The sequence below is a fragment of the Salvia splendens genome, chromosome 2 (genome assembly GCF_004379255.2).
Source record: "Salvia splendens isolate huo1 chromosome 2, SspV2, whole genome shotgun sequence".
Classification (NCBI taxonomy): domain Eukaryota; kingdom Viridiplantae; phylum Streptophyta; class Magnoliopsida; order Lamiales; family Lamiaceae; genus Salvia; species Salvia splendens.
This window is the reverse complement of record NC_056033.1, coordinates 42,520,147-42,547,485: the sequence shown is the minus strand read 5'-3', so window position 1 is coordinate 42,547,485 and position 27,339 is coordinate 42,520,147. Positions and strand designations below refer to the sequence as shown.

At 35.8% G+C, this 27,339-nt stretch overlaps 4 protein-coding genes across 8 annotated transcripts; 2 read left to right on the top strand and 2 right to left on the bottom strand.

Annotated features, from left to right (window-relative positions):
- Positions 1-6,622: 6,622 nt before the first annotated feature.
- On the top strand, positions 6,623-8,935 carry LOC121770213. Of its 4 annotated transcripts, none has more exons than XR_006043753.1 (2): positions 6,623-7,341; positions 8,311-8,935. XR_006043753.1 is itself a non-coding variant. In XM_042166994.1 (2 exons), the coding sequence occupies exons 1-2, from the start codon at positions 7,671-7,673 to the stop codon at positions 8,800-8,802; spliced, it is 618 nt and encodes a 205-aa protein (XP_042022928.1). In that variant the 5' UTR covers positions 7,391-7,670; the 3' UTR covers positions 8,803-8,935. The 4 variants fall into 4 exon arrangements, 3 of the variants coding, with proteins under 3 accessions (XP_042022928.1, XP_042022922.1, XP_042022931.1); XM_042166994.1 differs by lacking the exon at positions 6,623-7,341 and adding an exon at positions 7,391-7,796; XM_042166988.1 differs by lacking the exon at positions 6,623-7,341 and adding an exon at positions 7,922-7,978.
- Positions 8,936-11,240: 2,305 nt separating this feature from the next.
- On the bottom strand, positions 11,241-12,728 carry LOC121767394 (adenylate isopentenyltransferase 3, chloroplastic-like). Its single transcript, XM_042163660.1, has one exon. It carries the CDS (start codon positions 12,370-12,372, stop codon positions 11,425-11,427), a length of 948 nt encoding a protein of 315 aa, XP_042019594.1. The 5' UTR covers positions 12,373-12,728; the 3' UTR covers positions 11,241-11,424.
- A 2,744-nt stretch (positions 12,729-15,472) lies between these two features.
- LOC121767384 lies at positions 15,473-18,781 on the bottom strand. Of its 2 annotated transcripts, XM_042163644.1 has the most exons (6): positions 18,097-18,781; positions 17,913-18,004; positions 17,233-17,296; positions 16,363-16,478; positions 16,173-16,271; positions 15,473-15,721 (listed from the first exon to the last, which is right to left on the bottom strand). In XM_042163644.1, the coding sequence occupies exons 1-6, from the start codon at positions 18,158-18,160 to the stop codon at positions 15,704-15,706; spliced, it is 453 nt and encodes a 150-aa protein (XP_042019578.1). In that variant the 5' UTR covers positions 18,161-18,781; the 3' UTR covers positions 15,473-15,703. The 2 variants fall into 2 exon arrangements, 1 of the variants encoding a protein (XP_042019578.1); XR_006043086.1 differs by lacking the exons at positions 15,473-15,721; positions 16,173-16,271 and having other exon boundaries at positions 16,376-17,296; positions 17,453-18,781.
- A 784-nt stretch (positions 18,782-19,565) lies between these two features.
- LOC121767366 lies at positions 19,566-22,632 on the top strand. The gene is made up of 7 exons (XM_042163624.1): positions 19,566-19,770; positions 19,909-19,979; positions 20,350-20,458; positions 20,593-20,675; positions 21,388-21,546; positions 21,695-21,796; positions 22,216-22,632. The coding sequence occupies exons 1-7, from the start codon at positions 19,704-19,706 to the stop codon at positions 22,378-22,380; spliced, it is 756 nt and encodes a 251-aa protein (XP_042019558.1). The 5' UTR covers positions 19,566-19,703; the 3' UTR covers positions 22,381-22,632.
- Positions 22,633-27,339: the final 4,707 nt, after the last annotated feature.

The following is a 27,339-nucleotide window of genomic DNA, read 5'->3' as shown; positions in this document are numbered from 1 at the left end:
AATTTAAAAGATGATTTTCTTTTTTCCTCTTCTTTTTTATTAGTAATTGACAAAAGTTTAAAGGTAGACTCGAATCCGAAACTTTTGACTTGCAAGTATATAATAATAGGTATGTTCGCAGTTATATAATACTACTTATCTTTTATGAGAAAATCCAATGACAGTGAAGAGGATGTTAATTACCAAAAATATATGATGTGTTAGTACATTTATTTAAGTGTCCAAAATATAAAAAAGAGTAATTTGCTAGAAAAATAGGGAGTAATAAATTTGAATAAATTCTGATTTGTACTTTTAAAAACTATCCATAAAAATTAGTAGTATGATTTAAATTTTCTCACTATATTCAATCATGATTTTTATCATTTTTTCAACACGTCAGATAATAATACGACCATTTCATTAACTTGAAACACATACGCGCCAAATCAACAATATTCGGAAGAGAAAATCTAAAATTTGTGGCTTCTCCTAAGACTACAAAATCATTTGTAAGTTTGTCTGATAAACCGGAGTTTGTCTGATGAGACTTCTCCTACAATTTGCCAATTTAAAATTGAATGTTCATAAAAATAAGAAGCATGCATGGCTACGATCGTTTTAAAAAAAATAAATAAATAAAATGTTGGATTGTATGGAATATTGTACCTTTAAAGTTTAAACCCCGAATTTTATAAAATTATGGTATTAGGTGAAGTTACTACCTAAAGTATTAAATTATGGACTGCTTAAGCCGTAAGATATTTAAAAAGTTGAAACGGATTTGAAATTATAAAATAAAGTAAGACAATATTGAATAAAGTGAAACGTGATTTGTGCAGTTGTGTTAAAAGCAAAATTTTAGATCGATTTGATCCGTATTTAATGCACGACAAATTATGGAGTAAATACATCACATGAAATAATATACACACAATAATGACATAATCACATACTAGTGATATGAATATAATACACGTAATCTACGACTAATGGGTAAATATCGTTGACATATTTACCATAGCTTTTTTTATTTATATCGTTCATGGAGTGTCGTCAATTATATAAACAATTAATTATATCATAATTTTGGATAAAATTATGTAGTACTATTGGATAAAATTATGTAGTACCTATGATAGCAGATAAAAAATTACGAGGATAAAATTTGACTTCATTATTTCATACACCAGTTGATCATATCTGCAATTTTTACATATGTACGTGTTTCGTTAATAAAATTTGACATATAGCACACTGAAAATTTTCTTGATAAAAGTATCTGAATTATGATATAATTGGTCATTTTCAAAAGGTGCTAGATCAACTAAAATCTCTACCGAACTTGGTGATTTTTTGACAATTTTTTCCAATAATAAATTTACAAGTTATATAGTTAGAATTATTATTTTTGTTTTTCTCTTTGAATTTGAGGGAAAATAAATAATTACACATTAATTTATTCCAATAATAATTTTACAAGTTATATAGTTAAAAGTATTATTTTTGTTTTCTCTTTGAATTCGAGGGGAAAAGAAATAATTGCACATTAATTTCTTATGTAACTTTAAAATTTGATTAGATTAATCTTGATTTATGGAAAGGGTTAAAAACTAAAATTAATGTGAATACATCATATGGTGTGCTACATATAAATTTTTTTATAAAATTTCTGTTTAGCTAACGTGGTCCCATAATTATCATGGAAGTTGGATTTCCCATAGTAATATTTTAAATAATTGAAAGTGTGTTTATCAATAAAAAGGTTAAAAGGGGTTGATCTTTTTTATTTAATTTTTCCTAAGTAGGTTTCTAGGAATATGTGAAAACTGAGTTGGTGAATTTTTTTTTTTTTTTTCATCCAACTCGATAAGGTATGTAGATTAATGATTGTAGTAAAGTTTGTGAATCTCAGTCAAACTATAGAACTAGTACACAAAATGAACTCAAAATATTGTTTTGTTCACCACGCTTTGAATCTTGACTTCTTTCAATTTAAAATAAGATACATTGATGTCCAAAATCAATTCTGGAAATAGATACTATTACAAAATATGCCACATGTTTTGCGTTTATTTATTGTTGAAAATAGGAGTACGATTTATTCTATAGATGTAAAAACTAATTGATTTATACCTATATTTATTTTAAACATGTACTAATAATCCAAATATTTTGCTAGCACGGAGAAATGATCGGCACTTTCCTTGTAAATTGCAAAATATTGATGGAATTTTTCCCACAATAACAGATAGTAGTACATGTGCGATCAGGGGCGGACACACTTGGGAAAGCGTGGGGCTTAAGCCCTTACCCAAAATATAATTTTTTTGTTTTTTTAATTCTAAGTTCTCTTAAATTTTTGAAAAATCATCTATAGCCCTTACTAAATAAATGCCGTTGAAGACTAAATCATTAAAAAATTACGACAGAAAGGGCTGAACTAAATTCGGGAAAAAAAGGTTGCAACAAAAATGGAGAACGAATGGCTTCCGAATGATTGTGAGAAGATGATTCAATAATAATATAAAACTATTTCTAAAAACCACCTCTAAAAATGTTTCTAAAAAATTGTGTCAATTTATTTATTGTTTTAAAGTTTAGTATTAAAAGTTTATCTCAAAATTTGTGATTGTTCATTTATTGTTTTAACATAATAGAGCTAGTACTATTATTCCTTACAAATAACCAATTGATTAAATAAGGAATTGCGTATTAATTTTCCTTCCAAATTCATAACTTATTTTCAATAAATTGTGTATTATCAAAGTATAAATCTATCGACGGTGATCAAAAGAGACACATTTTTATCGGAGGAGGGAATATATACTACTCTCTCTGTCACATTCTAAGTGACACATTTTGCTTTTTGAGATGTTCCATTCTAAATGATACTACTATGTTTCTAAATATGAAAACATCACTCTCTCTCCTTTTTCCACTCTTATCTTGTTCTCTTCACTTTACTCATAAACCAACATTACATAAAATCTCATGACGAATTAGAAATGTTCCACTTAGAGTGAGACTGAATTATTTTTCTTTTTAGTAAAAATCAACACATTTCCCTCATTTAGTTTACTCTCTTATTTTATTGTCTCTTCATCTCTCTACCTTTTTCATTTCCTACTTTATTCTTCATTTATTTAACTCACTTAACACAATTTTTTTAAACTGCGTGTAAAAAAATGGTTTCATTATTGCGGAATAGAGGAAGTATATATTCAGCCCCTACTAGGATATTTTTCTGCGTCCGCCCCTATGTGCGACCATTGCATATGCTCACCACTCTTTGTTTAGCAGTAAGTATTTACGAGTACCATACACGAAAAATTTAAATTAAATTTTAAAAATGAAATTATAAGTCCCTACTTAAATAAGGAGTGATTTCCTTTAAACCTTATATCGCTCAACTTCATATACCTAATCATGTTCGAAATCAACACTTTTATTTATAAGAACAATAATAGATTTAGGTGTATATTTTTATGAAGTTTTTGCATAAAATAATTATAGTATGCTCTGAGGCGTAGACGAGCGCCATAAATGAGCTTCAACTTCAAAATGTTTATTGCTGAGAAAAGAAATGGTCCATTGCATCTTGGGCTGGACCAACTATCAAAATATTTAATGATTTTATAAGTTTTAAATGTTCAATGTAATTAATTTATAGGAGTATTAATATATTCACACGTTTATAATGAAATATTTTTATGGTACTATCTTTTTTCAAAGATTTCAATGGATTCACCCTCCACTTGTTCATTGTCGTAGCTTAATATTTTTTATTTATTTTTGTTTATTGTTAATAGGGTGGCTGCTGCCTCAATAGTCATAACTCTTTTAGGTAAATCCTCTATTAACTACCAAGAAAATTTGGTAATTAATTATAGTTTTATTAACCAATACCGTAAGCGAAGAATAATTTGGCGGTCGAATTTGGTTAGTATGAAAAGAGATGGGAGTTTTCTATGGGAAAATGCGAATGTAAAAAAATTATAAATTAATTATGCAGTAGCTTTTATAAATTGCATAACTAAATAACTACTTTTTCTTCAAAATTAACTGGGTAATTAATTAAATAATATATTAATGGGTTCCCACACAAATACACAATATGATGAAAATAAATACTACTAATGTGCAATTTATAGCGATGATTAATAATATTGCCTACTTTGAACTTATGAAGGCGGCCTAAGGGCATCCGCAATAGCAGACGTCGGGGTGGACGTCCACTATTGCGTCAAAAACGGCGGACACGGACGTCGGCGACGGACGAGAGGTCGTCCGCCGGTTTCAGCGGACATCCTTCGTGACGTCCGCTATTACGATGTCACGACGAACGTCCCAATTTTTTTTATTTTTTTTAAAAACTCTATATATACGACTCGTTGCACTTCGTTTCATTCGCACCACTTGTATTAACAAGTTTTCTCTCTCTCTCTACACTTTCATTTCTTGTGAAGATTAATGGAGCATGACAATGATTCTCCCGCCACGAGCGAGTCACAAACGCCGACGTTCCCTGTTGGAGGTGGGGGAAACGCCGACGGAACTGCACGGATGCCCCACATGATGCCCGGAATGGCGGCGATTATGCCCCAAATGCCGGCGATGATGGGCGGGTACTATAATATGTACCCTTGGATGGTGCCCCAAATGCCCAGGAGGAGTGGAGGGACAGTGCCCCAAATGCCAGGGGGGAGTTGATGGATGATGATGCCCGGGGGGAGTGGAGGGATGGTGCCCCAAATGATGCCCGGTATGATGCAGGACATGCCTGCTGCTGCGGGGGGTAGCAGAGTGGGGGTCCCCCAATCACCTGAGGACAATGTGTATCGCCTCTACATGGATTTATTGTCTAGTGATTCCCAGAGTATTCCACCTGAGACTCAGTTCACCGGCATTGAGACTTTCTCTTTGGAGGAGTTGGGGATATCTTCGGTCAGGGAGTCTCCCACTGAGATACCACCGGCGGTAGGGAAGGCGATGAATAAGGGCAAGGGCACTAGTGAGTCCTCGCGTGTCCTCATCGACGAGGGCGGGCGGCGGATGAGGGAGAGGAGGATCAGGAGGCCGGCGAGGGAAAAAGGACCGTCTGGAGCGAGGCGGAGAGCGTCGCCCTGGCAAAAGCCTGGATGAGTATAGTCGAGGATCCCTACATCGGGGCTATCCAGACTATCGACAGGATGTGGGGGCGCATTAGCCAGAACTACGTCAAATTCAGCTCGGGCAGGTGGGAAGCCTCACGATGGAGAGCAATATCGTAAACAGTGGGAGCGGCTGAGGAGATCGCTCACCCGATTTACCGGCATCTACGAAAACAACAACTGTACGGCAACCAGCGGCATGTCCATGGAGGACATGAAGAGTTTGTCCATGCAGCAGTTCATTGACAATAAGAAGTTCAACGTTTTCAAGTATTGGGAAGTCTATCTTGTGCTGCAGGATTCCGCCAAGTTTCGTGCGGGTGTTGAAGCTGGCTGGACGAAGCGGTCGAAGCTCAACTCCTCCGGCGAGTACAGTAGCAGTGCCGATTCCCACAACCTCCCTGAAGCCACCGCAGATATCCCTACCCCTCCATAGTTTTCCTGCCGCCGTCGAGGGGTTGGGCAAAAGACCGCGATGCGGACGACTAAGGGAAGCGCCACCGGATCCCACGAGGTCCAATCGGTAGCTCCTGGCGAGGACAGTGCCGAACTCACCCATCTCGCTCGCATGCAGCACAATCATGTTGAAGGGGGTATATCGACAGTATGAGGCGCGAGTTGGGTCTCGCACCCCTGCCCGGGAGTGACGGCGGTGGCGGCGGGTCTGACCAAGGGGACGACGAGGAGTGAGACGGGGGCCGCGTGTGTTGAAGCTTTGGGATTTTTTTGAACTATGTATATTTTTTATTTAATTAGGTATGTTTTTTTAAAAATAAAATGGTTGCATTTTCCCCGTATTCGTGTTGAAATTTTAATTCCGTAAAATTACATATTTGTAAATTTGTGAATTTTAATTATTGGGATGTCCTTGGGGATGTCCACTATTATGGAGTGAGATGTCCTTATGATGTGGCATAAGGTGTTTTGGAATATCCGTCGGGACATCTGTCCCTACTATGGATGCTCTAAAAATGCATGCCTGACTCTTTTCATACTAAGGGGCTAATTTGGTGTTTAATTGAACTTTTTAAAAATTTTTTTGAATACTTTTAGTAAAATACCAGTACATACCATTACACCCATATAATTAGCAAAATATACAATTTTAATATATAATTAATAAAATAAAAAGAGATACATATAAAATAAATTATTGAATTATTATTATAGGTATATAGCTAAAAAAACAATAAAATTGGATCAATTTTTTATTTCAATTATCTATTACAAGATATTCATATTCTACCACCAAACTATGTCATTTATGAATAAACAACATTGTCTAATTCATCGGTCGCAATGTGTACATATGATTTTTTGCTTCCAAATCACATACTATAATTTAACCAAAAAACATCTTCAGATAATTGATAAGAAATCCAAACTTCATAATTTTTAAAAATAATTTTTATAATTATAGGACAAATTAGAATTTCACCAAATCGTATAATTTTTCTGTGCCAATTTGTCCTATTGGCTATTGTTAATGAGAAAAAAACTGGGCTTACCATAAGAAATGGGCTTCTTTTTGCGACCCAAAAATAATTTACAGCATCATTTAAATCCCTATATTTTATTCTCAAAATGTCATCAAATCCAGCTCCTCTACTTGGCTAGATGCCGCTAGCGGCGTCGTTGAGAGAAGAGATTGATTTACCGCGAAAATGAGGCGTTGATTGGTGCGAAATTGTGTAAATTGCTCATGCTGGCGAAGAGTAGAGTTCTTGGTGATCACGGTGGTGAGGAATAGAGTTGCTGGTGCTGATAAATTGTGTAAATTGCTCATGGTGGCGGAGAATAGAGGTCTTAGTGCTGATGAATTCACGAGTGTCTTTACAAGGCATTTGGCAATGTTGAAGGAAGCTTATAATGGTTAGGATTTGGTTGGGCATGATCCTCTCTGTGAGAAATGAGAATCAACGAGATTAAGGATAAATTTGTTGAAATGTTGGAGGGGTTGGTGGGAGAGGACTCAGGAATTGAGAATGTACAGAGAAGTAGTATTTCGAAGGATATGGATCGGATGTGATAAGCAGAATACGGAGTTATGAAGTCGTAGAAATGATCTGAGTAGGGAAATCTACTAGAACAGACTGTTGATGTTGAATAAAGAAACACTATGATGTTTGAACATAGTTGGTGGAAGAGTTAATTTTCTGCCTCTCTCTCGTGAATCTTCATTGTTTGATCGAAGATATGCTTAAACCATGTATGCATTGCTTCTATGAATATGAAAACATATACAGTACAATTTTTTTAGATTAGGAAAAATTGATGTGCCTGACTTATCTTTGCCTATATAGTGAGTAGACATGAATTTGATATTATAGAGCACATTGTTAGAGAATTTGAAAAGCTTTATGAATACTCTGCCTCCATTTGTTGGCTGAGAATTTGCTACTAGTGCCAAATGTTGAATATGGTTTATGAATGGTTGATGTGCAAATAGTTCGACCGTACATGATATTTAGATGTGTTAATAACCCCCTAAAGCAACTTGAGATTAGGAAATATTGATGTGCTTGACTTACCCTGTCTATGGTGGCTAGACATGAATTTGATATTTTAGAACACATTGTTGGAGAATTTGAAAAGCTTTATGAATACTCTCCTTTGCTTGGGTGGTTGAGAATTTGTTGCTATTGTTGCCAAATGTTGAATAAGGTATTGTGAATGGTTGGATGTGTAAATAGTTCGACCATGGTTTGCTGATGTTGTTGTTCTTTTATGTATCATCTACATACTATTGTACATTTTTTCAAGGAAAATCTAGAATTATTCATTTTAGGCTAGCTTGTTCTGTTATGAATTGGGATTTGTTCTCTATTGATCAACACTTGCTAAAAGTAGGTATTAGGTAGTTGTGGGTCTTGATTACCATGTGAAGTATTTATCCCCTAATTTCCAATCCTTCTTTTGAAAATTTTTAGGAGACATGCAGTTTTTGTAATAGATTCCACTTTTATAAAGAAACTTACCTCTGCCAAACTATGGAATGCAAAATGAATGCTACAATTCATTAAAGCTGGTTTCATGTTGTTGTTTCATTGTAGATACTCTCTACCTAAAAAAACACCTAAATCAAGAACATGTAAAACTTGTGACTAACAGTTATATATAAATCTGTGCAAAGATGATTTGGTGTAGCTAACTTCCTCCACTGTTTCCGCTTTTGCAGATATACCAAGATCCCGACCACATGGATCGATCCATCGCCCTCCACTCGCTCGCTGCTCTGCTTCTTCTAGTGCTGTACCCAAAGGCCGAGTGCCAGTGGCTTCACCACCATCCACTGCCACCCTCTCATCGACCTCCACTCTGTGCTGAACAGTTTGCATTAGCAAACGGCGCGTGTTCAGGGCTGCCCTACACACCACTCCCTCCACCAACCCCTCCTGCCCCACCAGCACCCATCCCCACGGAGGGAGATCACCCCCTCCACCGCCATGGCGGGCACCACAACCACGGCCACAGGCACCACATGCACAAAGAAACAAGTGCGGAAGCGGATTGCTGTAGGTGGTTGAAACAAGTCGACAACATCTGCATTTGTAGCCTGTTGGTTCACTTGCCAGAGTTCCTCGCCCGGCCCGCGCATAATTACACGGTATACGTGGACGAGTCTTGTGAGATAAGTTTTAGCTGCCCGTCGAGGTGCGTACCATTCTGATTATTACAACAATATTAACAGAGGAAGTTAAGTTTATAGTAGTAAGTTTGTCATATGTATTATGTATCGATTTCAAATTAGAAATTGTGTAACATTTTATTGCCATATTAATCAAAATCCACTACTATCAGAATCACTGTTTGTAGAAGCTATTTCAAGTGTAGTGTGTGATTAGTCATTTTTATGGGACGAATTAAAGAAAATGTGGATTCTGTGTGAAAAAGACTAGCAAAGAGAGTGATTGATTGAGGCAGGGTGTCTTTATTCCAAGCTTATCTCTTGTATTTGCATATTGCTCAAGAATATATAGCTCTTGAAGCTTCAAGTACAGACAAATTATGGGACCCTATCATTTATATCATTTACTTTATTTTTAGTAGTAATAATTGGTGGTTCTTTGTAAACTTGTAATGCTCCATCAGTCTCACTTAAAGTAACTCGTTTTTCTTTTCATTTTTAGTATGGTTTTCCTCTCTAATGAATCTTGGAGATTTTTTCACAAACATTATTAAAAAAAATTTAATTTAGTAATTGCAGTCATTTAAATTGCGAATTTCAGTTTCATAGCGTTTGAAAACTGAATATTTAATCACGAAATTTCAATTTTATTCAGTTGTCCCTTTTATATACAAAATGATGTCTATTGATGATGATTAAAACGACGTTATTTCATTTAAAAAATGATGTATATTTTCTTTTTTATACCATTACTAATACGTAGTAGTAATTTTGTAATAGCTATTATCTCTTCTTTCTATACTTACTAATTTTACAGTATTAAAACTGGTATCACCACTGCATAGTAATTGAAAGCAAATATAAGTTTGTTGGCTTGTGGCACTCATAGTGAGCATGAAATACCTAAGACCATCCACAACGCGTCTCGCGCCGGGCTCGCGTCTCGTCTCGGAGAGACGAGACCCCCGCGAGACGCATTGCAGCGCCCATCTCGTCTCCAGCTCGCGACCGTCTCGTCGCGTAGCTCGTCTCGGCGAGACACGAGACGAGATGTCTCGCCACGCGCCAGGGACACGTGGCACGTCCCCATGCGTGCGTGACGCCCACTCGCTGGCCCGCGAGTGGGCGTCGTCACTGATGACGCAATAATTCATTTTTTTTAAAAAAAAATCGATTTTTAATAAAAAATTTTTTTTTTTTCAAACGGTAATATTACCGTTAAATATTTATTTTCATTTTTTAAATTTTTAATTTTTTTACTCTATAAATAATTCTATTCCATACTCATTTCAAACACAAACACACATCATCAAAGCCCCGGCTCGTTCGTGGTTCATGGAGAGCATGGTCGACATCATGTATACGTGCATAATCTTGCACAACATGATTGTCCGAGACGAAGGACCCGATGCCGGAAATTGGTTCGACCCCGAATCCCCCGGAAGCTCAACCGCAAGTAGTCCGCCGCGAAGTGGAGAGCATCCATCTATACAAGAACGGTTGGCTATTCGGGCAAGGACACGCGACTCTAGCGCCCACACCCAACTCCAAGAGGATCTAATTGAGCACATTTGGGAAAACTTTGGCGGAGAAGATTAAATTATGTCATTTTTATTTTTTTAGAATTTTAATTATGTCTTCGTTTTTTTTATGTTAAGTTGTAATATTGTTTTAATTTTAATAAAGTGTGTTTGTTTAAATTGAATTGGGTTTTAAAAAAAATTATAAATTAAATTGAATGAATAGTAATTAAGAGACGGTATAGAGACGGTTAAGAGACGGAGCGTTGCAGGTTCCGTCTCTTAGTTAAGAGATGGAGGAAAAAAGGGCAGTGGGGCCCTCAAATAGTGCTCAAATAGTAGTTAAGAGACGGTTTAAGAGACGGTATAGAGACAGCGTTGTGGATGGCCTAATGATCACCACGAGAAAATGCATATTTTATGACCCATTTTAGCATCCAAATTATGACCCATTTAATTTGTCTCTTTACGAAACCGTCCCTGTCCGTACGGATATGTAAGAAAACAGAATCCAAGTTATAATTAACTTTTTGCAATATTCTTTATTCAAATTCACGTTGATGTGATTGCATTTGTATTCCATTCCATTTCGAGATGGCCAACAACGTGACCCCATTTCATTGGGAGTTCTTCGAATGACCATTTCATTTACTTTGCAAAACTCTAGCTCACAAAACAACTTGGATTTAACTTGAAAATTTCGCAAATTAACTTGAAATTTCACAATAATTTAACTCTAGACATGTAGGATATGTTTCTAATTTTGGTGGCTATGAGACACTTGAGCATTTAACCAAACTGGATCTTTTTTACAATAATTGATCATTTTATTTATTGCGGTACATATTATCTTTATTCTTTACCAACATTAAATAGAGTTACTTTATAAATAAAAATTTATAACAATCCAAATAAAAGTAGATTATATTTTGCGAGAGTATTAAACAACCCGAATTTCAGTTTTGAATTATTAATGTAGAAATTACTTTTATTAGTATTTGATAACTTCGTTAGGCAGAAGTACAGGGGGTAATTGAGTAATTCTCGTTATTACACATATGGGTAAGTATATAATGCCGGGACAAAATTGTAAATATTCCCAAAACTGTCACCAGATATTTCATAACCAACATTTGCCGCCCAATTAAGACGCCGTCGCCGCCATCATCGGCCGCGCACCGCTCCTCATCGCCACCACGCCGCCGTAAACCTCCGGCTCGGAATCGTAGTAGAATCTACTCACTATCAATTCAGCCGTCTCCGCCACCACGCTATCCCACGCCGCATCCGCCTCCCCGCCGCGCTTCCTGAACACCTCCGTCGCGTCGAGGCGGTGCATCCCCCACTCTCTGGTGTTCCTCAGCCGGCGGATCTTCTCGAGCTGCCGGCACGCGAGCCTGCTCGTGTTCAGCTTGATCGCGTCGATAGCAGCCGCGAGAGCCCTAGCGCGAGCCTCCCCGGCGCCGCACTCCGATTCGATTCGGAAATACTCATCGAGCTCGGGCACGCCGATCGCGCGGCGGATCCCACGCGAATAGTCGGCGTTTGGCCGGTAAAAAGCCCTAACTTCTTCAATCATCCCTCTCTCCACCATCCGATCGACGCGATCGGAGACGAACGAGTGGAGCACCGGCATCGCGGCGTCCACCCACAGGAAGCAGCAATCGTAGCGCGATCGGAAGCTGGAATCGACGAGCGCCTCCACGAACGAGTTCGATCCTCCGACGACGATCGGGAGCTGGCGGCGGCTGTGGATAGACCGCAGCGAGAACGACGCCATCGTGCGGAAATCCGCGGCGGTGAAGTCGGATTCCGGATCGGCGACGCCGAGGAGGTGGTGCGGCACGCCGCGGCGCTCCTCGTCGGTGATTTTGTTGGTGGTGATTTCGAGCCCTTGGTAGACCTGCATTTTGTCGGAATTGATGATCTCCGCGGAGAATCGAGTGGCGAGGTCGATCGAGAGGCGCGATTTTCCGGCGCCGGTGACGCCGAGCACCACCACCACCTTCTCCTTCGGCGGAGCGCGGCGGATGAGCTGAGGTATGTGTAGAGATGGCAGTATTTGTTTGGGTGCAGAGAATGATATTTTCATTTTTTAAATCAAAAAATATAATATCTTATATTGAAATGACGAAAGAGCCCTTGGCCGCACTCGAAAAATAGAAGCCCTCAAGAAGAAAATCGTAATTTCGGTTTTGTTTGAAAATAAAATTATGCTTGAGATGCGGCGGCTCGAAAATGTGTTGGGGTGTGTTTGTTTCTCTTTCTGCACAAATTTTGAATGGCAAAATGGGGCAGTATTTATGGAAGGAGGAAACCAGCAGCATTAAGCGCCCTTTCTAATTGATCATAGTCAACTACAAGTTGATTCATACTTTTTTCATAAATGATTCTCCACCCCTGTAATTTTTTCTTGTCCTTTTAAGATTCTGACCGCGACAGGAAGCATGTACATCGTACATCTTGCAGTCGTTCTCTGGTTATTCTATTGAATATCATCTTTAATCGAAGATATTATAAATCAAAAACCAGAATGATTCGTATCAATTTGTGATAACAAAGTAGATTACTAAATTAATGTTTTGTTTATTCGAGTTAATTGTCTTTGACATCGTGAAGTTTACTCAAATTCTTGTTTGTCTTACATCTTTATAATTTTGAATGACAAATCATAACATTTAAAATTTCTCTAGTTTTTCAAAATAACTTTATTTTTTGGGAAAAATCTGATGCTAAATTGGTGCACGCATATAAAAATTTGATGTTAGTGATATTGACATAAATGTATATTAACTGACGACGTGAGCAACTAAATGGCATCGTTTTGAGCCTAAGAAACTAAAAACACAAAAACTAAAATAAAACAATTTCAGTTAAATAGGATGAATAAGAATTTTCAAATTCGTAATGTCAGTTAAATTTTGAAAGGACATGAACAAACCAGAATTTGATGAACTTCATCATTTAATAGATATTAATTATTTTTTTATTTGTAAATAAATTTAAATTTAAAGGCCGTGCAACGGAAGTTTCGAATACAAAATCTTTTGCATCAGACATTACTTCTCTACAGCTTGGCCAATTCACACACACATGTATTAACCTTTTTTTATTCCACTAAAGAATGATGACTTTATTGAGTTCACAATTTTTGCTATATTTGTATTGTAAGATTTGAACATATGCATAAGAAATGTGAGGTGCTGAATCTTGAGAGAAAAATGTTCAGAGAATAATTTTAATGGAAGCAGAATAATATGATTTTTTTTATAATTTATGTCTTTTATTTTGTCTCTTTCATAACTTGTTTTTATCTTTAATTTTTTATTGCATTTCATCCTCTTGGTTGGGACAGGTCACTTATGAGCTTTTCAACTTAATTATTGAAAAAGATAATATATAAAATGATTTTCTTAACTTTTTATAAGAAGATAGATGGTGGATTTGTTCTTCACACCCCTTATGCTCAATTTGAAGAGCCAAATTGAAGTTATTTGACTCCAAATTATTCGTAGACTAATTAGTTTATAATTTGGAATCTTGAATTCGTGATTGATAGTACTAATTTTGGTTGTTTATGACAGAAAGTTTAATGGAGATAAGAAGAAAAGGAGGGAAATAAGGTAATGATCAGTAATTACTGATAAAGGAAATGGATCCAGGATGCTCGCAACCTTAAAGTTGACAAAAAGATTATCATTGGAGAAAAGGATGAAAAGATTATTCTGATAATGCCACAACGAATATCTAAATTACCCCTTGCTTGTAGATAACTTATTCCCATTGACAAAAAACAAAAATATAGTCACAGTCACAAGGTAAAAATCCCACTCTACTCCACCACAAAGTTTCAATCTCTAAACTATAAAAACAACTTTATATTTCAATGTTATATTTGATTTGTTTAGAAGAAACACGTCTTACTAATTAAATGGATTTCATTGTAGTAACTTAAATTTATACCTCATCTCGTACTCCAACTTATTATACCTCTCATTTGCCACATCATCATTCCCATCATGCTACAACTCCTACAACCTCTCATACATCTCCTTATAATACCTCTACTCCAACAATTTTAATTTTTTGATTTTCAACCAATTTATAAATTAAATAACACAATAAATAACAATATTAGTCCATGAAAAATCATCAAAATGATAAGTAGGAGTATTAATTAAAATTCCTAAAATTAAAAAAATCCTAAATTACTTATTCTTTAGTGATCTAAAGAATGTCGTGTCTCTTATCAGAAGGAAACATAAAATAATCATTCTCTCAACATTTAAAACTCAAATGAATATATAACTTCCACTAAATAAATTTCTACATTATAAAGCATGATAATAAAGCATATATGTATAAACTAGTAACAAGTAATTGTAAAATCCAGATGTGTCACCATCAATTATTATCAAGAGACGTATCATCATGATCTAGCTAATAATTAAAACTAATAACTGTGTCATCATAATCAGCTAGAAATAGAAAATGGATAAAAATGGATAGAATTTAAGAAAAAAATCTAGCAGGCGTGCTTTCACCACAAGCCCTTCTCTCTCTATTTTCATAAGTAGGAGTGTTACATTTCCTATCAATCATATCTGTGAATTCGAATTCTGTTTTTCTGCATGCTTGCGTCATTCACCATTATCACTTGATCATTATGCCACATCAAATTAGGCTGAGTATGATCCCACGTTTATAAATTGATTAAACCACCCAATCAAAGTCAACTACCGACATGTTCGGTTCCCGCTATTGTTCATCACTAGAGGTCATGTTTATGTTTATCTCTTGTTCGATTATTCTTTTCCATAAAAACTTGGAGTCTTTGACCGTGATAATGTATCTCAGTTGCCAAAATTACATTGTTTCTCGTGATTATCAATCTCATCCTCACCCCGTGGCTAATTGACTCCTAGATAAAGCATATTTTGACTTATCCCATATTATTTCTCAATCTTGTCTAACAAACCGAACACACCTACATCTATTGATGTTATCATTAGTTTAAATCTCTGACCAACACTATTCACAGCCACATAAATAGTGTTCCTTCCATCGTAACAAAAATGACCCACTTTTTTTTCATTTCTGAAAACAAAAACACTTATTATCCCTACTATATTCTCTCCACTCAACACAAAATAGCACCACTGCATAAAATCTTGTGTTGTCGTTTAAGAAAGGGGTTATCATTATTGGGACGGATACTGTATTACTAAATCAAGACTAGGTAAGTAAGAGATCATAGGATTAAATGGATACAGAAATGAAATCTGAACTTTTTTTGAAAATCAATCGATGTATGATGTACCTCCATAAATCCACGCATTACAGAGGTGGTGTCCAATCATTAGTTAGTTGTGCACTACCTTCATATCATGCCATAGAGTCGTGCAATTATGAGATCGTTTGGATCAGAAATTCAACTTTTTCTGCATGTAAACCAAACATAAAATGTCGATTGGAAGAACTATCACTCAAATCTTTCTAAAGATATGTAAAAGCTGCCATAAACTTTAAACCATCTCATCAGGCTCCAGAACTTAGCTAATCAGAAATGCATTAGACTACAGCAAGTCACCAATAAGCAAGTCAATCTAGAATAAAATAGTAGTCACACTTCTTTATGGTATGATTAGATTTTCCTGATTAAACTTTTCTCCTATCATAGTGTTAAAAATGCAATAATTTCTTGGCAACCTCATCTAACACCACTAAAGTATGCATAGAGAGTTCATAGCACAGCATAAACATTTGATATAATCATTATTCATCTCATGGTGGTCCTGTTGAGGTTGCAAAGCAAATTGCACAAACTGATTCCTGGATAAACATAACCAGCAATCTAGCTTTGTGCTAAGGACCACAACATGGTTACTTTACCTTTATTGTTTGCTGAGCAACAATGATGTCTGATGCTATATGGCTCTTGTTGCTCTTGCTGGCATCGGAAGATGCCATGAGTGATAAGTCACGACTACCCTGATTTCGTCAAACAGGCCAAAAAAGTTTAAGTCAATTAAAGGTAATCCTTGACTAGATTTAATCATGGAAAGAAGAAGTATCTCCCTGCCTTCATCATTTTAGGTATTTGTTCCTTGGATGATGATATTTGCAGTGCCAGAAGGGCAGCGCTTTTATTCCCTCTGGTCTCTAGTGTTGAGCAACGGGCAACAGTAGGACCAAGCCCTATGTAAAAGAGAAGCCTTTTGTAATATTGAGGACCACTGTGTAAAATCCAAAATAACTATGGTAGAAGCAAGGCAGCAACCATTTGCAAGCAAGAGTCTTCAGCTTGTATAAAAAAATATAACCTTAGCAGACATTTAAAGTATCAACTTGGAGAGAAAACGCAACTTTAGGATTTCAATTCAATGTTGTAAGTTAAGTAGAGGATAAGTTGTAGTCTCAAATTTCATCCAGGGGTCAACAATAATTAACCCTCACAATTCAAACTGGAAGGTAAGGAGAAGTTATATGGGGTATAAAGAAGGAAAAGAATGAGAAATAAAAATGTTTGAATTGGATATAAAGAAAGAACACAGTTATATTTATCACATCCAAATTACATCAAAACAATTAAAAAAAAATTGAAACAAGAACACATCATTCTTTAAATTATGAAAGGAGTGAGCTTGAGTAAGATCAATGAAGTTAGAAAACAACAGTCGAAAAAGAAACTATGATAGTTGCACATGCCAATGCCCTCTAGGTAAAAAAAAGTGGAAATTATGAGGAGTAATTTAGACAGCAGCAAGGAGACACTAGGACCTCAGCACACGTCCCCCATCCGAACCCCCAAAGAGGACCACATACGCAAAAGTTACTGTATGTCTGTTGATAACCCACTGGTTTCCATTGACAGAAAGGTAGTGTGAGTAGAAATTAAGCACGAACATGAAGAGCTTATTGTTTCATGTTTTGGATATATTTGCTACATTACCCCTTCTCGAAGGAAGCAATTCTTGTGATGCATCTAGCCAATCTGAAATCCTCAGTTTGCGAATCTGAAAGAAAGAACTAGATAATCAGATACAGAGCCTTGTATACTGAAAGGTCAACGCTACCCAAGTTCGGACAAAAGATCAATCCATGAAGCCTATGTTTTTTTGGCAGCCAAGAATAACATTGAATCATAAGATGCATTAAATAACTATGCATACATGATAGCATAAGCTTTCTTTCTCTCTCTTGATCTTTTCCTATTGACTTTGGAAGGATCTTTGAATGCAGAAGCACATGAATGTAATAAGTTTCAAAAGCATGACTATACGCTTCATTCAACTTCTGTTCCTGCTGGGATAACTGCATTTCAGTTTTAGGAAGCACAATTTGGCAGGAAAAGTCTTAAAAACTTTATTTTAAAGACAAACTGCTACAGCCTGTACACTAGCTGTTCCAAGTGAGGTGACAAAATCTCCACCACTATGCAGCCTGTATGACTAAGTTGTTTCAGTTTTAAGTATCAAAGCCCGTATCATTTGCTATCAGAATCATTAAACATACATACAAGATAATATACGAATGACAAAAAGCTTAAATAGGACTTTGCTCTTGAAATTTTAATTCTGCACTGCACAGGAACAATTCTATCTGTATCCATCATGCAGAATGGTTCTTTACCAAATGAGAAGGGTTTGGTAATCCCCCCAAAGTAGGAAAATGTGGTAAAACAGCATACAACATTTGTTTCTGAATTTCAGTGTGCCGTGTCTCTGAAACAAACCAAACATAGTTTCGTCACTTCCTACTGCCACGATATAGTGCTGGTCGGAGTCTAAGTCACAAAGCGAACCGGATGCATTACTTGCTATCCAATCCATTAACAGTGGCAAAAACTGCAAATAACTTTTGTGATTTTGTTCTTCCATTGCCACAATAGTAACTTGTTAATTGAAAATGTCATGAATCTCCAAGAAACTAAATCAGAATCAGACTCTAGGTGGTTTGGATAGCTGCATAGATCAATGCTCAAACAAAAGGATAGTAGTATTAGATAGTGACACAAACAGTAAAATCTTACCAATGTTTAACCTATTGAATGCTAAGAGAAAATCTGTAGCGATTGAGTGTATCCTTAAGCGATGATGAAGATCAAAACATTGAATCAATAGACCGCGAAACTACTCATGAATGATGAAAGTACAAAAGAGATTCACATCGATTCAATTGAGGATTCCAGAAACGCAAGTCGCTATAAGTCATGATCGTGTTCATTCATATTCGCCAGAAAACGCGCCTGATTCAACACTCAAATGAACCTATACAATTCTCCCTCACTCTCTCTCTCTCACTACATATCATAGATTTGGGCCTAATCGAAAAAAAAATCACTAAAAAGGAAAACACACACACCCATACATACATATAGACACGCACAAAACCTTCTCTCTGATATGCTCTAAATGCGTAGTCAATCAGCACAGTCACAGAGAAGATCAAACGTCAAAAAACACATGGAAAAGTAGCATTGCTGTAACGAAATTGAGAAAAACAAATTCTTACTGATTAAACTTCGGAAATTTGATGAACAGAAAAAGAAGGTGACAGTGGATTGAAGTGTTCGGCAATATTGAACAACCTTCAGATGGATTAACTGAATGGTCGAAAATACCCATGAGATTAAACCATAAGTATTAATTAGTCATTTAAATCATGAAAATAATTCTCATATAGCAAAATACTATAAGAATTTGATAATGAGTAATTAGTAAATAAATTAAGATAAATGAGGTTGGGGGCATTGTTAGACATTATATAATTTCAAATTTTGAGATAATAATTTTTATACTATGATCCTTATGAACTTTTGCATAATGATTCATCTAAAATATCAAAAATCTGAGAATGTTATATGAATATAAAAATATGTTTTTTACTTGTATCTGCCATTGGGGCTAGAAATGAGCTAGATAAGCCATTACTTCTATTCATGAACAAAATGATGTATAATTTCATTCATTTATTTCCTTTTGTTTTTTGTTTGTATGCTCGATTTAAATGCACACGATCTACAAAATGATGCGTCAAATCGAAACATAAATTTTCAAATTAATGAAATTAATTGAGAAATGGCGACTAAATACTAGTAGTAGTAAACAAATAAAATGTAGAGGCTAATTTAGAATGTTTGACCATCTAAAAAATGGAAGGAAAATAGAATAGTGACGTCGAATATAATTAAATGAAAAAGGTAGTAATAATGAAAGTAACCCTAATTTTAGCATAAGATAATAATTAGATAAGCATATAAAGAATACTCCGAATCTACTGCGTCCACGATTAAGACCGTGTTTGGCACTCGCCTTCAAATCCTCAAACTTCCAAACATTCTGCAAAATTTCACCTGCATTGATACAAGCTCTCTTCCAACAAATCTAAGCATTCCCTCCATCAAAAGATCGAAAATCAATCATGGCGACCCCTCAAATTTTGCAGACGGAGCAGGATCTTCTTATGTACTCGTCCCTCTTTCCCAAAGGTTCGATTTTTTACCTTTTTAATTTATTTTATTGAATCGATCTTGAGTGATTTATTCTGATTCGTATTTCAATTATGTCTTTTTTTATCGCTTGCAGTTTTTTAGTAAATTTTAATTTTGTGTTGAATATGGCTGCAGATGAAAAGGTGAGACCTCGAGGAGTGGAAATCGAGAAGAAGATTGAGTATCTTGAGAGCTTGGCCGGAAATGTAGGTTTTCTGTTTCTGTTTCATTTATTTGCTTTTTGGATATGTTCGAATCAACTGCAATTTGTGCATCCTTTATGGTAATTCATTGAAAATGGATAATTAGGTTTTTGAAGCTGCAACTTAAGTTATGATATTGAAAGAAAAGCATTGAGCTTTATTAATTATTAATAGAAGTTGGTTAAATTCATAATGAAGCTGTCTTTCACAAATGAAAGGAAACTATTTGAATCTACGGCATCTGTAAAAAATTCGAACTTGGTGAAGGGAAAGATCATTGCAAATATGGAAACTCTCACTTGATGATAATTGTTCAAATTGATTTCCAAGTTTGCATGAACTAGTCGATGAGAAGCTACTTTATGGTTTGAAGGTCAGGAACCGGAGATCTCGCAGATGGTTAAATGATCGCTTGCTGATGGAGCTCGTTCCCCGCTTGAATGCAGAGGAAATCAAAGGATTGTTTGCTCCTCCACCATGGGGTGAGTTTATTGTGAGAATGCAATAATGATTTGAGAGTTGAGTTCATTACATGAAATGTATGTAGAGTGGTTATTCTAGGCCATCTTGGATGACTATGTATATAACTTTGATGTATTGTAAATTTGTTGTTCAGGTGAGGAAGTGCGTTCTTCGGCATTTAGCATGACAAATGCGGGGGAGTGGGATGGCTTCAGAAACATAGACATGGATAAGGAGGTTCTTTCATGTTCTTTACATGTTAATCAGGCGTATCTTTTATATCTCAAGAATGGATTGAATTTCGATATCAGTAGCTCGTTGCTCTACATAGATAATAAACTGAAACCATGGATTATCTACATGCTTGTCAGATTGTAAATAAAGTATCGATTAGCCTTGTTTTTTCTGTGTATTACTGGCTTAATAACTTTGAGTTGAGTACCTTGAGTTTGAACTCACTTACCGATTAATGAATCAGAGAGTGGAGCCGGGTTCAATTTTTTGTTTTTGTTATTATTCATTAATGTATTGTCACAAAAAATTCAAACTAGTTTTCTAGTAATCATGATAGAAATATGCTAGCCATGATTTATATTTAGAATTTTAGATACCTAAAAAGAAGTAACAAGTATTTCTACTAAATTTTCCTTGCTCTGCAATGTTTTCTTCTAAGACGTTACTGCTGGATATAATATCGACAGAGAAAATATTTTCCCTGTTTTTATAATCTTCTCTATGATGCATCACTTCCCTTTCTCAGGAACTGTGGAAACCATCACTTAGATATCTTGTTGACCTTGAGATGGAGAAGTGGAGAGTTTTCTCTCTCTCTCTCTCTCTCTCTCTCTCTCTCTCTCTCACTTGCTCGTGTTTTTTGGGTGTTGAATGGGTGGGGTATGGTAATTTATCCATGACACGCCTTTGGTTCATAGTTTTCCCCTTGTTCTAGGCATCTATCATGGAATCACTTGAAAACTCATCATCAAAGCGGAGAGATCGCCAAGATACTGACAAAGTTGCTGTACTGACTGCCTGGCACCGTGTAGATAGTAGGACTAGGGAGGCACTTCGTCGTTGCTATCTTACGGACTTGGTCAGTGGATACGAGGTAACTATTTATTTGATGAAATGCAATGTTCTCTTCTCCTCTAATTGCATGCTGAGGATTTTATTATTTTATGACATTAGTAATACATGCTCTTGTTCTGTTTCTTCCTCTTGATATTTGACGGCAACACTGAAATATATCATTTCAGGAATGCGTACGCTCGTTTGTCAAAGACAGTGGGAACAAAGATGTCCTAGTCCTGCATGTCCAAGATCCTTTCCACCGGCTAATACTGCACGGCGTTTGTGAGGTATTATCTTCTTTAGTACTCCAATTGTCCGTTCACAACCAATAGTCATGTTTTTCCATTTTCACCCGTCCACAAAATTTAATCCCCTTTCATTTTTCAATAACATCACCCACCATTTTTTTCACACTATCATACTTTTTCTTCCTCTCTCCTAGTATTTATTTACTTTCAACTAACAATACTTTATTAACTCTTCGTTAAAACTGTGCCGTCCACTACCAAGACTATTGGTAGTGGACAGAGGGAGAATTTCTTTCACATGTCTTGATCCAATGGTTAACCAAGGCTCGTATACTTGTCCACGAACATGACATTTCAACAAACTATCCTAAAATCAAACAAGAGAGAACGTGAGTCTCGTATAAGACTGTCTGCGGCTCATTGGATATGTGCCTCAATCTGATTATGCTTTCCCGCAGTTCTACAACCTCATCTCGACCACGGTTGCACAGTCGAAAGGTGGGGCGCCCACAAAGATGACCAGGATAAAGAAGAAGCAGTCGCTGTCGCCGTCGCCGTCGCCGGATCTCCCCAACATAACACTATGCAACTTCCTGAAAATGGCAAAGGAAGGGTTCTGGTGATCCTTTGGATCTGTGTAATTGTACTATAAAACAAGGCTTGTACACTAATACCCAACAGTGTTTAGATTTGGAAGTATTTCCATTTAACAGTTGTAATAATTGCTCACTCACTCACTCACCCTAGAGCAAGACAGGCTTCTTGTGTAGAAATGCTCATTTCTTCACATAGATTGTGTAGAGCATTCGGGACCAGTCTGATGATTTATTTATGTTTTTCACTCTATTTTATTCAACGGTATGCATTTTCATTAAGTTGTTGTTCCAGTTTATTTTATTATATATTGTGAAATAATGTTAAACTGACTTTTTATTTTTCCCGGCAATTTCAAAAGATTTGCCAAATTCTAGTTTTGCATTTGTGACTGACATGACTAGATGATTAATTTAAATAATTTCATTTGTCAGTTCTCACTTCCTTCTTGTTTCTCTTGTTCTCACTTCCATTTAATTCTTTCCTATAGTATAAATTATTGTTTCAACATGGAGTATAAGATTATTCAATTGAGTATAGTTCGATAAATTACGCATAGATTATAAGACCGTTTTACTTCAGTGCAGGAAGGCTGAACTAAAATGATCTTAAAATAAAGTACTTGTCTGTCTGCGAATAGAAGTCTCGTTTTTATTTATACTATAAATGGTAATAGGCCTCACATTCCACTAATTCATTCAGTCCACATTTTGTTTTAAAATGATATATACAAGTGGGGTCCATATACCACTAACTTTTTTTCACTAATTTTTCTTAACATTTTTAAAAACTCGTGCCGAAAAGAAATGAGAATCATACTCGTGGACAAGGGAGTATGTCATACCTAACAATGAACTATATTTTCGGTTCGATTCGACGAACCAAATCGAACTGAAAATATTGAGCCGCCACCTCCACCGGCTCTCCCACCACACCGTCGTGTCCTCCACCATCCCTACCATGTCCTCCACTGCTGCCACACCTCCACCTCGACGCCCATTCCCCGTCCAAGAATTCATGAAAATCATGACAAAATTGAAAAAAATTACTCTCCAAAAATTAGGAATACACATAGATTCATACATCAAAAACTAAATAAAAAACTTATATAGGGGAAAATGCTTCATGTTTTTTTATTCTTGTTCTAATATGTTGCTAGTATTGCCTTCTTAGCATGTCTGAAATATAGGTTTTAAAGTTTTAGTACAACAATTTTTGGCGTTCAAGATTTATCAAACTTCATCATTGTCAAATTGACTTGGACCTAAGCCATTATCAATTGAGCTAGAAAAGTTATTTTAATTTTTTTTATAATATCAACTTATATAAAAACAATTTAAAATTTAACTCACTCCAACCCTTCCAATCTAGTCGAACTTAGGAACACAAACATCAAAGCTTGAGGCCATATATTTTTCTGGTATGAATGACTTGCATGAATCAAATGGAATACAAAACAAAATGTAAATAAGGTTATTTTAGGAGCCTTAGTTGCATGTTTCAAAGCCACAAAACATATAACAATAAAAACTAGTAATTTTCTATTCATACTACAAAACATGATCAAAACTGGTTTACAATCATTCCAAATCTCACTAATCCATTTTGTAGTCCATATCATGTCAATCCAATTCTCACCTCACTACAAAACATACAGTTAAGAGCGTCCAGATTCCAAATCACCCACTCAATTATTATTTTTTTCCTTTGACGGCAGACAACCTTCTTCATATATCTCATATACTCCATCAATAACAACAAAAATAAACTATTTAATAAACTATATACCATATACATTTATGCATAGAATAAAGTAGTATGTACCTGATCTACGGATGGCAGAAGTATTGGTTTAGTAAGGTATCTCGTATTTCATGAAAACATATCACGCCACTTCAAAATCGAGACCCCTTAAGAATCAGGGCCTTATTTATTGTACAATACTGACCCCGAGATTTTGGTCATACACAAACATTTATCTCGTGTTGCAAATGGATTCCATGATAAAAATCGTTACTAATTTGAATACTCTTCCCGAACATATTCAATTTTCACATTGCAGAAATTGCACAACTTTTCACATCATGATGTCCCGTTGGAATTCCAACGGGAATATTGAAATCTGAATAAAAAAACAATTTGGATAACAAAGGGACTGGAAAAGGGATTGGTTCCGATGGCCCTTCTCCGCTCCTTAGACCTCTTAAGTTCACTTTCAGTGAACTGCAGATTTTGCTTGACATTTGCCAGATTCGTCTTCAGCCCGATAATGTCATCGGTTTGTTCCGTGATGGTGTCTTTAACGACTGCTAATTCATCGCTAAGGATACTCAGACTGTCTAGTTCCACAACCATGTCGACAAGTGGAGAGAGAGAGCGTAGCAGAGAGATTGACTGATGAGCAAAGAGAGCAGAACATAGAAGTGAAAATTTAGGTCGTTGAGAACTTTCATACCACCCTAAAGCTAGTAGAAATGCTCACCAAAATCTATTGCCACTTATCTTTTTTTTATGATAATATAAATTGCAATTAAAAATAAATAAAAAACTTATTACTAACATTTACCATGAGATAACGTGTGTCGGAGCAAAAGCCCATGAATAGGTAACATTGTGCCGTCATATGCTCCATATCCATATACCCATGTTTCCACCTTTTGCCGCTTCAAAATCTCTCGCCTTATTTTGATTCGATCAGTAATCTAAAATAATATACTTGTACATATTGAATATCACCTCAAGCTCTTTGCACTACAGAAAACATATCGTAACGCCACTTCAAAATCGAGACCCCTTGAGAATTGAGGCCTTATTTCTCGTACAATATTGACCCCGAGATTTTGGTTGTACACGACATTTATCTCGGTTTGCAAATGGATTCCACAATAAAAAATAGTTAATAATTTGAATACTCTTCTTGAACATATTCAAATTTCTCATTGCAGAAATTACACAACTCCCCCCATCATGATGTCTCATTGGAATTCCAACCGGAATATTAAATTTGAATTAAAAATTAAAACAATTAATAACAAAGGTATTGGGAACTTCCACCGGGATTGGGCGGGAAAGTGAACATTTGGGTCAAAAAAGGGACTGAGAACTTTCTCGTGATTGAGAACTTCCACCACCACCAACGCCGCCATAACTTGTATTCATATAGGGTTTGAGGAATTTGAGGGTGAGTAAGAATTTGATATGAGAAATCTGGATGGTAAAAGGGTCAGGAACTTGCACCACCACCCTACTTAGAAATGCTCAAAAATCATTTTTACAATAATATAATTTGCAATTAAAAATAAATAAAAAATTTATTACTAATATTTACCATTAGGTAATGTGTGTCGAAGCAAAAACCCATGATAGAGGTAACATCGTGCTGTCATGTGCACCATATACCCATGTTTCCACCATTTACGCTCAATAAAATCTTTTGTCACTTCAAATATCATGCGGTAGAAATATTGGTTTAGTATGGTCTCTCGTATTCCCCGAAAGCATATTATAACGTCACTTCAAAATCGAGACCACTTAAGAATCGAAGCCTTATTTCTTGTAAAATATTGTCCCCGGGATTTTGATTATACACGACATTTATCTCGCGTTTGGATTCCACAATAAATATCATTACTAATTTGAATATCTTCCCAAAAATATACAGAGTACAATTTCTCATTGCAGAAATTGCACTACTCCTCACATCGTGATGTCATGTTAGAATTCCAACTGGGATATTGAAATCTAAATTTAAAAAAATGAAAACAATTGAATAACAAATGGATTTGGAACTTCCACCGAAATTGGGTGAGAAAAGTGAGAAAAAGAAATGTGCCATCACTAATAAAACGGAGGGAGTACTAAATTAAACAATATCACTAGTACGTAGTTCTCTCTTCTATCTCGTGTCTCGTTTTCTACCATCTGCTAATTCTTTCTTAATATAAATTACTACTCCGTACTATGTTTCAATATATAGAATTATTTAATTTAGTAGCAGTATAATACGATAGCGTTATAGTGTTGATAATATGATGTTTGACATAGATACATAAAAGCCATTAAGTCATGTCCAAATTTCTATATTCTAATATTTTCATTAGATGGTGAATTAAATAAAGTGTTTTATTTTAGTAGGTATATTTTATCTTTCACTCCCTCCAGTGGCGGAGCCAGAGATTTCATAATGGGGGGTCCAAAATTAAACTTCAAAAAAAATTACATAAATTAAATTATAAAGTTCAAAATGTAAAAGTCAAATGCAATCACATCATAACATTTGTCTTCTATTCTTCATCTTCTGAAACCGCTGCATAATAGTTTCATTGGTAACTTTAACAAACACATCCTTTTCGATGTAAGGATCTAAGCAATCATTCAATAGTTGGTCTCCCATGCTATTACGTAGAGAAGTATTGATGATCTTCATTGCTGAAAAGGCTCTTTCTACTGATGCAGTGGCAACTGGTAAGATCAATGACAACTTAACTAATGAATAAACCATTGGAAAAACTTCATGTTTCCTTGTAGAAACCATCTTTTGAGCAAGACCACTGATTCCTGATATTTGTGAAAACTTTTCATCTATGCGCACATCGAAAATAAAGTTCTCAAGTTGACTTTTAAGCTCGGACAAACCAACTTCAGAAAATTCAGAAGGATAATACCGTGCAAGACGAAGCAGCTTCTCCAAATCAAATGCAGAAAATAAATCCCTAGGATCAAAACATGACATGCATAAAACTAAGTTTGTGTTAACTTCATCAAAACGTTGATTCAACTCTTGAGCTTGCAAGTCAATAACAGAACAAAAGAGCTCAACTCGATAATAGTGGAGATTCTTCATTTTCTCAGCTCTACGTCTTCCTTTTTTTCGAGCTACAATGTGTTGGGCTTGATTCATCAAATCCTCACATGCTAATATGCACCTGTTATGAGCACTTTTATGGTTTCCAACATGATCTCTTAATCTTTCTTTCTTGCGCCAGACC